This window comes from Thermobia domestica, chromosome 16, assembly GCF_964235325.1.
Source record: "Thermobia domestica chromosome 16, izTheDome1.hap1.1, whole genome shotgun sequence".
Lineage (NCBI taxonomy): Eukaryota > Metazoa > Arthropoda > Insecta > Zygentoma > Lepismatidae > Thermobia > Thermobia domestica.
Genome location: NC_137469.1, coordinates 101,612,227 through 101,624,806, shown reverse-complemented (window position 1 = coordinate 101,624,806; position 12,580 = coordinate 101,612,227). Strand labels below are relative to the sequence as shown.

The following is a 12,580-nucleotide window of genomic DNA, read 5'->3' as shown; positions in this document are numbered from 1 at the left end:
TCGATCAGGGACAGGCTTGGCTCGACTCACCTTGCATATTGAACTTTTTTTCGTGGTAATTACTGGTCACTGAAAGAAATTCAGTGACCAAGTAGCCCATTGTCTAAGAAATAAAGATCGCTATATTCGATGGCCAGACTCGGCCAAAGACAGACTCAGATCACCTTGTATGTGGTACTTTATTTCTCGGTAACTACTGACCGCATCTCAACAAAATTCGGTGGACAAGTAGCTAACGTCTAGGAACTAACGACCGTTCTATTTGGTGGCCACAGTCGTGCTCAAATCGACAGCAGAGCCTGTTCCATAGCTTTGCCTGCTGGGAGCTTCTGAGTTCGGTTCCACTCGGCGTGATATATATGAGAGAGAGAGAGATGGTATGTTCACGCATAGCTTCGATATAGATGCACCGATTTGATTATTTATTTATTTTTTTAAAGAATATACTTTCCTAGTGGTTTCATAAATCCCATGGGGATCTAGCAATAGTTTTTGTAGCTAGACAAGGAACTCTCCAACGGCTAATAGTGTTAATACCGTAATTATGTGTATGATCACCCATAACTCTGGCATAGGTGCACAAATTTTCCTGATTCATCTTTCTTTGAAAGATTTGCTTTTGTGTTGGTCCCATATAAATTTGAGTAGGATCTGATGACCGTCTTCAGAGTTCGAACATTAAACTCCTCTACGGCTGACAGTGTTAGTATCGTAATTAATTGACTTCACGCATAACTTCAACATAGATGTACCAATTTTAATTATTTTGTTTTAGCTTGATAGACTATTCTTTCTCAAAGGTTCTATATAAATTTTGTCAGGATCTGGCGAGCTAGATCATGAAATTTCTCAACAATTGATAGTGTACGTTCATGTATAATTCCGTAAGGCATAGATCGATTTATAAAATATTTGTACACGCTTATTTCGTAAGCCGATCCATTCTATAGGAAGTTGGTGCCCTACCTTTAGGTTAGGTATTTAACTAAACTACTGAGGTAAGAAAAGAGTGGAAAATCTAAACTCAAAAGAAAAATAACCTACTTCAACAAGATAAGCAGAAAATAGCTCATTAGGATTATCTATAACAATTTTCAAGTTTGAGTCAAGCCAACTAACTTAATGCCCAATATAAAAATAATTTTGGATGACGAGGTATTGATTTGTTCGCCTGGCACATACTTCATTTCTTTTTTATGTGAATTAACTATTTTCTGCCTTTACTAAGTGCTTTATTATTATTATTTTCTGCTTTCGAGCACTTTTGTTGAAGCTGATTATTTTTTTAAAAAATTGTGATTAAATGGCTCCTAATAAAATCTATAATCCAAAACGTCGCGAGTAATATCGGACTTAAAGAAAATGATATGTTCACTGACAAGAAGAATATTTGCATCAAATTGATATAAAGACTTTTAAAAAAAGTTTAAAAAATTATGTTCTTTAATTATTGAATAATAGAGTTCATACATTCTTTTGAGATTAACGCCCCACTATTGTGCACCAAGGCTAAGGGAAACTGTGATGATGAGATGGGTGATAATAGTAAAATGATGAAAGTGTAAGAAGGAAAAAAAAGCCGAGAGAACTCATGCACATTGTGTTTGTCCACCACATAGGCGGAGGCTGAGAGAATTCATACAATTGTATATACTCTGGCGTTTAAGCTGGATGGTAGTTTTGTAAGTCAAGGATGAAAGAAGTATATTGGAAATATAATACGGTGTTCATATTATGAGAACCAGTTCTAAGGCACCGGTATAGGTAACAGTCGATTCCTACATCAAGATCTCAACACCCAGTATTATGGGGGATCAAATCCAGTCCTTCTAATCCTCTGCACTGAAAATGAATGTTGAATTTCGTAATAAATGACGCGTGAAGAGACATTGGAAAATGAGTTCCCTTTTTCCTGAGAAATCGTAAAACAACGTGGTAAATAAGACATCGGTTTAATGCGGGAACCGTCCATACGTCATTTGGTGACGTACAACTAACAATAAGACCATACATACGGCGATATCACAGTGCTAGCGGAGAATTCTTTGTCTTATGACTATTATCAATCAAATAGGTAGGTGCACCAGCTCACTTGTCTTGTGTGCTACGAATGCAAAATGGTCAAATGTTTACCTCACACTTTATGATTCAGAAACAAAATTGAAGAAAATACAGGACACAATCGGAGGAAAAGGTCAAAATCGGGAAAGAAGTTCAGACAATGAAAGAGGGCCGAAGGCCAAGTTGAACAGGGCAGAAATTTAGAGGAAAGTGGGAAGTGTAAAATGAAATAAGAACAAAGAGTAGGAAAAAGGAGATGTACGTACGTGTAAATAGAAAAGAAAGTGTAAGTGTAGTGTAGGTGTATAGAAAATCCCACCCAACTCCCTTCCGCACAGAGCACTCGCCGTAACGGCCACTGTCGAACTCCTAGCAGAGAATTCGGACGAAGGGGCACATTCTTTTGGAACAATGAATCTCGGCATGTTGCCAGACCCTCATAAGACTAAAGTGTTCTATTCACAGAAAGCGGCTTGGCCTTCTGACATAGCGTCCTCCTTGTGAGGACAGTTCGAGGTAACATTCGGTGGAGGCAATGCAGAATCATCGTACCACTTCCCCCTGCTTTGCTACTTACTGTGGTCTTATTAAAGGACAGACAACATGCTTGTTTTGTTTTTTAATTCTCTATATTTTCCTTGAAATTTTTAGAATTTTCTCCCATTCGATTTACGTAGACCAGTTTGGGGGGCGAGGCAAATTTTATTTGTATGGTTTCTTTTAATATACATCATACCATTTCCTCCACCATTTTTGTTTTTATGTATTTTTATTTTTAAGTACATAAAACATATATACTTTGAACAATTAAAAATGTACAGTTTTTTGTTTACTTATTTAACTTACAATTTGTTCGTTTTCTTCCTATTTGATTTGTTAAATTCCAGTTCTTCCCACTGTATTTTACGACTCAATTCACATGCACACACAACAAAACAAAAATGAAGAATTATAGTTCTTGGTGCTCTAGAACTAATCTGTGGTTATTATCTCCGATGAATTTCAGATTTGGTTAGACTGTTTAAAATTAATTAATTTTGCTTCTTTTTGGTCATCTTTTCATATATTTTTTTTAAATACCTCGATCACATGTTTAGTAATAATTTGTAAATCACTTAAGTTTCTTTCATTTGTTAGAATTTCGAGCATTTTAAGGTTTATTAAATAATTTATTTCCCGTGATATTTCTTCTTCTTGACATAGTTCCTCACTGTTCCGTTATACATGTTCCGGTGTTTGTTGTTGTCCACAATCACATAGGACATTCACAGTGATGTTTCGACCCTACGTCCAGCGATTCCATTTCTTTCCGGCAAGGCTGTTTGCGAAAGGCACTTCGGAATCAATGAGAAAGTGAAGACGGAATTGAATTAGAGTTTTTCCATATGCAGGACACGGATTTTTTTTCGAAGAGAGGTTTTTAAGCCTTAGAAAGCGATATGGCAATTGTATCAACAGCCTTGGCTTTTGTGGAAAAATAAATTAAGTCTTTCACATTTGTCCAAGATAAACATATCTGTGAATAGCCACTAAGGGAAACTTACATTCCGACTCTCTCTAAGTCCGAAAAGTGTTATTCTACTTTTTCGTGAGTTAATCAATCCTGAATAATAGAGCACCCAAAAAGTGAAACAAAGCTGAAAGTACCTCGCGGGATTGTCGCCATATAACCAGGATTATTATATCTCGAATTAGTATTCAAGCATTCATCACGTGCTGACAGAAGTTTGTAGCTGCTAACGGCGCTTATTTCTGAAAGAAGTGTGTATGCTATGATGTGTTACCATCAAAAGTGATGAGCTTGCAAACATGAGATTGTAGGCTTTTCTTAAGAGGATAGTACCGGTATATTAGTTAACCTATAACATAAGAAAGATGATACCAATGCATAGACTTGTCACAGCCACTTGGGTTGAATTGTGTAAGGTACATAGTCATACATTTTGTGAAAAATGGTGAAATTTGTTCATTTGGCTGTACAGGACTAACTATAGAACAATAAAAATATAAAAACATTTTTTATATCATAGTTTGATTGTTTGGGGCATGTATCCAGTCATTTTCAATATTTTATTGACACTTTCATTTGTAAGCTCCCAAATCGGATCATTGTTTTTTGATTCACTTTGAGATGACGTAAAGAATATATCTTCTTAGAGCAAGTCTCGCAATTCGTCAGTAAGTATACAGTGTGTGACCGTTGCTTTAAATTTAGTTTTGGAGTTAATCGTTACGCGTAGATTTGAAACTTACTGTTTGTTTGCAGAATGATGTTTGGATTTCAGTTGAAAAATCAGTAATTCGGCTAATATGTAGTTTCATGGACAATATACACGAAAATCCCATCACAGTGATACTGTATTGAAATTCCGATAAGAACGTGTGAAAGAGTCAGCTCTTGTGTTTGCAAGTGGTAAATCTTACTTGGTAATATAAAAGATTTCAAAGTGACCTGTAAAAAATAATTGAAAGTATACTGGGCATTATGCTTAAAAATTAATTATTGTGTATTTGTGTGACATATTTAATTGCAATTAAAACTTTTAACAGATTATAGACATACTTTTTATTTAACCCTGTTATAGAAACGCAGAGTATTACTTTACTGTTAAGGACATTCGCAAAATGTATATTTTGGTACGCAAAACACGAAGTTTAAGTACAAAAGTCATGACACAAAATCAAATAATGAGCTCATAGATATGCTTTTTTGTAACGCATGAATACCTCCTTAGCAGCCTAATGAGAACTTCATACTGGTACATAATATCAAGAGTGAGCCCGGCATATTGCAATCAAAATTGGATACATTTAAGGAAGAAGATATTATCAACAAACGTGATCCACTGGAGAGCTACCAGCAACATAATAGCTTGAGAGCTTATGGAATTGCAGATGCTTCTCAAGAGGATAGTGCTGGTGCATTAATTAAATTATGCCATGAGAAGATACCGGTACGTAGACTTGTGACACACATTTAAGTTTAAAATTTTCTAAATTGTATAGTCACTGACGTGTGCTGTGTGAAGGGTGGTGAATAAAGGTTAATTGTGTACTGAACAGGACTAACTGTAAACCAATAAAAACTTCTTAGATGTATTATAGCATGATTGATCGGGGATTGTATCCAGTTCTTTTTTCAGCATTTGCCTGATGAAGGAAAGTTTATGTATGCAAAATTATATATATATTCGTCATTAAATCACGAAATTTGAGTTTCTAAACATTGTTACTACAAATTATGCTCCCGATTAGAAATATTTATGATACAGGTCTAATGCTACTGAAATATGTAAAAGTGGTATGAATGACTGAAGAATCTTTCAATCGTTAAGTCCATTTCCGCGTAGTTACACAGTTCACCGCTAGAAACATATAAAAAAAATGGTTACCAATGAAAACAGCTCTGTTTCCTCCTTTTGTACATTAATCTGTTTTAATAAGTCCAGAAAGCGGAAAAATGGCATAAATGCTATATATTTTATTTTTTCACAGATAGTTCTGTACTTTTTGCAAATTATGTGAAGCTGTGATACCCGCTGAGAAGCGTTGTTTTGTCACACACCATATAAGCACTGCAGAACACAAATCTGCAAGGATATGCACATCAGCTGATAGAAAGGTTCAGAATTGTTTTGGAACATTCACGAATCCCGCTTCACCTACTAACCGTTTTGCGAATGACTTGTTGGATGCTCTAATTAACACGGACATTTCTTTATGAAAATAGAAAAATATTTCCTTCAGAAGTCTCTCAAGAAACAGTTTTAAGTGAATCGTCTTTGAGAAAGATTTAGGTTGATAGCGACTATTGACGATATCCGTAGAAGTGTTCGTGACAAAGAATATATGAATTTCAAGTGAAACTTGCGATATTGTAGGCCGTTTCATTGCCAGTGTTGTAATTGGAACTTTGTTAGAGGGAGAAGGCACATAAACGTATTTGTTTGCATCAGAAGTTCTGGATAAAGTAAATGGTACGGCAATTGCACAGCTTTTTACAAAATCAGACTATTCTGTGGCCAGAATGCAAAAAACACTATAAGATTCTTTTAGTCACAGACGGAGCTGCTTATATGAAAACCACAGCAAAAGTCCTTAAAAGTTCTATTCCCAAGTATGCCACCTGTGTGGCAAGGCACTACATAGAATTGCAAAAGAAACACGTTCTCATTTTCCAGACGTTGATCTACTCGTGTCAAGTCTGAAAAAGTGTCTCTAAAAGCTCCCTCGCAAACTAGACCCTTTTGTGAATTATCCCGTGAACTTCCGCTCTCCCGCACAATCATCTTAACGAGGTGGAGTACAGTGATTGCAGCTGTTCTTTATTTCGCTAGGAACTTCGAAACAGAACCATGAATACTTTGATAAGGATGATAGTCTTCAATTAAGATTGCTCAAGGGACTGCGGCAGCTCAGTCATATAGCTTTCACCTCTGGTATGTAGGATCGATCCCAGCCCTTGCCAAGTGGGCTTTGTGGTGACAAATCGTGCGCATGGGTTTTCTCGGGGTTCTTCGTAACCTCCCAGTTTCTTCATTACACCATTCATTTCTCATCATCACCATCTCCTTCAGCCTATTTGGTATAAATATGAAACGTAAAACTGTAAGATTTCAAGATTGGGCAAATTTTGATTAAGAAAAAATCGTTGTAAAAGGACAACTTTATATTTTGCAAAGTTGCCAGAAGGCATTGACAAGCTTGAAAAGAACAGACTTTATCTAGTTCTCTAAAAACTTTCAATGAAGCTGTCAATGATTTGGGTGTTTACCTGGGGACAAGACTCACACTTCGGAGAACGTATGATCGTTTGAAGAACATTGGTATTGTTAGGGAAGATCATGCTGATGTAACTGTTGACAGTCATATGAATCCTTTACAAATTACTTCTTTCCAGTATGCTCTAATGATACCTGTAAATATGGAAAGATCGTTTTACATCTAAAGCGAATTTATTCTGACAGGAGACGGTTTGTCGTTTGAAAATCTTTTAAAAGTTATTATAATTTTAGAGAATAAAAATATGAAATAACTTTCTTAAAGGAAAATAAACTGCTAGTGTAGTGTAAAACAACTGTATTTTAATATTTCTTGTATGTTGAATGTATTCCTAATTGCTAACAGAACTACGGGTGAATGAAGTGTGATAGTGTTTTTTTTTTTTTCGTTATCATCCTGTTTCATTGTTACTACTGAAGAATGATGAATGAACCATTGGGTGTCGTCTCTTACGAGTTGCGCGATTTCCAAGTTTCCAGAAATTTTAAATTTTAAATGCTAATTACATAAACGTTTTATTTCTTAGGATCAATACTTTCTGCTCGATTAATAACCAATTAAAGGCTGTTATACTTTTAAATATTTTATTACCTATTTTCTTCCATAAGCTGTTAGTTTTATTTTGCTATTTTACCTGTCATTTTTCGGGTTTTATTTCGCAGTTTTGCTAACCATTTTTTTTTTCATTTTGCCATTAATTACGGACTCTAGCAATATAATTTTCGAACAAAACTTTGTGAAGAATCATCCAGTATAGGCAAATTCTTAAATGGCAAGCGTACTACGATTTTTAAGGAAATGAGTTGCATTTGTAAGCGAAAGCCGCCTGGTCGTTCATCAGTAAGCGAAAACAATGGATAGTGTCCATACAGCGCCTCGCGAAATCTACAGAAATAAACTGTGAGAGCCATTAAATAATTACATCTCAGCCAACTGTGCAAAAATTTCTGTTCGCAAATAAAACTTAGCGTTTTTATTCCTATCAATTGGTTTTGTTGTAGATCCTGAAACCAGCAGCCACCGCGAAGCGATATTCTTTCTGCATGAGAATGCAAACTCTAATTAAAACAATGATTTCATGAAATAATTAGTGTTCGGTGTCTGAGCTGCCCTTCTGTCAGGTAGAATGAGCAAACATGTGAAGATTTGGGAGACAACCCATATGGCTACTAGAAGTATTATCGCAGCTTCCCGAAGATGAAAATATTCTGCTCTATTACCCAAGAATGTACAACCCTTTTCGTCTTTTGATGAGGAAACAAGCATAGGAATTTCGTACCTGTACATTAGGGTGATCCTTAATTTTCTATTTTCGAATTTCTTTGCTCCCAACCCCTAAACTGATTCCATGTCGGTCAAATTAACCCATGAATAAAATGGGCTCAATTGAAAAATATTTAACCGATCCCCAAGTGACCTAAACTTCCGATTACTTTTACAATATATAGTATGTGGCGCTGGTAAGCAGCAAATCAATTCGTTGCTCGTATTTTTTGAAAGTTCGGTTTCTTTTTGGACAGAACTCGTAAGTGTAACATGTCCAGTAGAGTGGTCCTTAATTATATGGAGATTTTTTCGAATTTCTCTGCTCCCAACCTCTAAATTGGTTCGAAGTCGAACCAAATTAACGCATGAAAAAAAAAAAGCTCAATTGAAGAATATTTAACCGAACCCCAAGTGACCTAAACTTTTGAATGCATTTACAATATATAGTATATGACAAAAGTTTGGAATAGATCCTTGTAACTTTGAAACGGCTAAAGGGAAAGAGATCATATTTTGGCTAGAGGTAGTGGAAACAAATCCATACCTGAAGCTGAGTAGTACCATGATGGCGGCCATCTTAGATTCAGAAAATTTTAAATAGAAATGGGCTCGTGCAACATATCGTTTTCAGGTAGCTTTTATTTTTACCACAAACACACATCTGTCTTTATTTTTAACTTATCTCTGATAAGTTATCCTTGATTTTCTGCTTGGTTCTTCCCGAACATTTTAACGATAGAGCAGTTTGCATGCATATTTGTTTGTTAATCAGAGTGTGGAGATATATGTTATTGAAATATTATCAGGAACATTCATCCATATTTATATTTGTTTGTTTTAGTTCATTTGTGTTTATTCTTCTTTACAAAATTACAGTTCTCGCTTACTTAGAGTATAGCAAGAGATATCAGAGATATACATTTTTACTATTTGTCATATTTGAAACATATATTTTCTATCGATACAATAGTTTTTACAAATTAAACTTCACACACTGCACATCTTGTTTCTCTTATGTTGTCCCTTTGTTTGTTTGTTTTTCGGTTGTTTTCCAAACACACTGGAGACCAATAATATAACACCGGAAAATATTTTTGTTAACTGTAATGTATAAATATCACATAATACATTTTTTAAACAATGGAAACTATGATGATTTTTTGAGAGTCAAATTATCTCGCACGACATATTTTTTCATAAGAGTAGATGTTAAGGCTGAAAATTAACAAAAGTAAAAGTAACGTGAAACGAATGATGTAAAACATTCAGAGATTTTAGAAAATACTGTAACCATGTAACATGTATAAAATGAATGTTTGACCAATATTGATTTTTCTTTGGTATGTCTAAAGGTTAAATAAGATCTGTGTGATTTTCTCGTGATATCAATCGCTCTGTAGATGTTAAACAGTGCCCTCTACCCGATATTTTATTCGTTGCAGAGGCCTGGATATTTTTCTATTTTTTACATTTGTTATACTGACATCTTTCAAACAAAGTTGTTGAACGCTTTATTTAGTCCTCAACCAGCCAAACTTAACTGCGTTGTTGGTTTCTAACGTTGCAGGATGTGAAAAATTGGAAGTGTTAGTGCACTTTTACTCGTGGTAATACATCACTCGTACGTTACAATCTGTTCCAGATGCAGACAATGATAGGATATACACATAGTGGATTTGCGTACAAAATGACCTTCATTATTAGCAATATAGTTATTCTTTATGGATACACATTTTATGGTCCGAATTTCTTTCGAATCGTACAATGTAGATAGTGTAGTATTATCTAAATGACGGTGTCGTCAGTTGTATTCATTTTTTCCCGCAACTTTATCTGCTGGTGGTTACGAAGGATGAGAGATTTTTTTGTAACAAGTAGAGCAGTACCTTGAAGATATGGAAATAAATTTGGATATGCAATATATATGGAAATAAATTTGGATATGCAATATATTGAATATTTTCTATTTAGACATCTTTTTGGCGTAGTATTCTGATAATTTTGGTATCATTGTTGGCAGATCGTGCCGTCGTACTACATGGTTTTTGTTCGAGGCATTATTCTCTCATCAGAGTTTAAACTTGAACGTGCAGATACACCCATGGAAACAAGCCATGAGGTGTAGAAACTGTCTTAGGAAAGTAAAACGCACTTAACAACAAAACCATATCTATCTCAATATCTCAGATATGCTCCCATAATATGTAATAATGCATCCATATACAAGAAAATGTGCAATATTCCGTAGTTACTTAGTATTTTTCATCATATTTCTTCTGTTTAGTAATTTGATTTTAATTTGCACGTTGTTGATTAAAATTGACGCAATGTGAATAAAAGACCTGATAATATTCATTAAGGAGCAACACATTCACTCTATCCGTTGTTGAGATAAAAGTCTAATATCTAGCACTGGATACTAACAGACTTCTAATTTTTTTCCTTTAGAGTATTATAAAAAAAATCAAAACTACAATTTCAAAATTACATCTAAAAAGTACTGTGCATATTATATAATGTGTTGAAATTATAGCATGTAAAAATTATCGAGATGTTTCCTGATTGTACATGCTTTTAAATCAAGCCTTGCGAACACTCGGATATTTTAACCTAATAAATCTAGAAAATTAAGCAGAGATATTGTAAAACTGTTAAGTCTGAAATCCGCTACGTGAAGAATTCCTCAAGCGCATGTTGTACCGCGCGATTATTGAACAAGGTCTTCTCTCTCAAGAAGTGATCGAGATGCTGGAAGAGTTGGTAAACAGTGAGAAAAATATCATTGAATACAGTAGATGAGAAAGAGTTTTATACTGCTACTCACGAAGAGACTATGCTGTGCTTTGAGCGACATGAGGGCAACATGCATGTTGATCATTGCTGGATACTTAAGAATGATGGTGCTGCATTTGTGGTGCATTTCATGGAGTTTAACACTGTAACGATGTGCATTGATGGTCTCACCTCCCATGAGAAAGGCAGTGGATTATTCTTATTATAAGACCATCATGTTAGCAACAACACCTTCTGTAAATAGAGCGGTGGTTTAGGAATAGACCAATTTTTCACCTGAAATGACAATCCGATGCAGGAAACTTCCCGCGTATTCCTTCCACTTACAGAACTGAACATATCCAGACGGTAATTCGTCTTGGCCAGTGTCTACTTGTGGCGCACCAATTTTTTTTATTTCACCTTACCGGTTGCACGAAGCCACCAAACAACAGTGATAAGGTGTATATGTAAGGTTGTCTGAGGATCTGCTTCCACTGTTTTCCTTAGGAATTCGTCCGATCATGATGTTGGCCTATGTCCATGGAGTCATTTTCCAAAACTATGTGATCGAAACGAAATTTGACAAACCAACGGCGAATGGTACCTTCATTCGCTATTCCTGGCCTAAATGCGCTGTTTGTTGCGTTTTCCTGTGCAGAATGTAGTCTGAGTTTGTAAAGAAAATCATTTATAATTATGTTCTCCATTCATACGACCCTGTTCAACAACGCATTGCCTTCTGATTGTCCGGGTACCCCAGCCTTGTAGTTGCATATGTATAGAGTTTATAACATTAAACTTGTGACCTTAGTCCATTCCTGTGCTATGTTGTTGTTTCCCACGAGTGGCCAGTTCATCCATATCAACCTAAAGCTTAACAGCTTCAAGGATAATGATTTCGCGATAAAAACACGCTCCATCTGTGAGTAGTGAATCACTGCCGTTAGTTTCATTCTGGAAGTTTTTGCTATGCAGATCATGTTAGTCATATATACTTGTAGTTACATTCTTTATTTCTAGATACGTATATAGTCATCCCGATTTAATCAAAATAATTACATCTCCAACTCCGTCCCGTAGAATTGCAACATCGCCTTTTGCCACGACCTCCGGAAGTATGTTTTAAGTTGGTCACAAATTTATATCATGGGGGTCAATGTGGAACAAAACGAGCCCTGCGGGGGCTTCCAACTCGTTACTACTACTACTACTACTACTAATAATAATAATAATAATAATAATAATAATAATAATAATAATAATAATAATAATAATAATCTGCACTAAAGTAAGTAAATCACTTTTTTGAGTATTATTTTCATCTTATTTTAATTTAAAAAAGTGTTGTAAAAAATAAAAACTTTCCTTGGGCCGGGTTTGAAACCACGTTAAAGGCAATATTTTTTACTAGCACATAGCGCTAGCGCGCTCGGCCACGAGGACTGACAGCAGCAAGCGTTTAATTTCTGCTATTTGAATGTAACGTGGCAAGAAATGGATAACGCCAACCAATCAGAACTGTGTATTTCGTTCCTACTTCCGGGAACATTACTCTCCCGATCTAGTTCTCTTTTGCCTAGAAATTGATTCAGTGGCGTCTAGGATTAATTCAGATATAAATAGGTATAAATGGAAGTATTTATATACAAAATGATATTCATATTAGAGTTTAAACGTATAACAGAAAAAAAATCTG

The 12,580-nt window shown here is 35.2% G+C and overlaps 1 protein-coding gene across 9 annotated transcripts in view; it reads left to right on the top strand.

Annotated features, from left to right (window-relative positions):
• Nucleotides 1–12,580, top strand: part of Rfx (regulatory transcription factor Rfx) — a 342,716-nt gene that overhangs the window by 213,164 nt on the left and 116,972 nt on the right. For 6 of the 9 annotated variants that reach the window (XM_081742843.1, XM_081742841.1, XM_081742845.1 and 3 more), the window contains one exon: nt 4,797–5,015. The exons of 2 other annotated variants lie outside the window; for them this stretch is intronic. In XM_081742843.1, the coding sequence (XP_081598969.1) occupies nt 4,797–5,015 (219 nt within the window). The remainder of the gene's footprint in view (nt 1–4,796; nt 5,016–12,580) is intronic. One more of the 9 variants, XM_081742844.1, reaches the window with a different exon arrangement.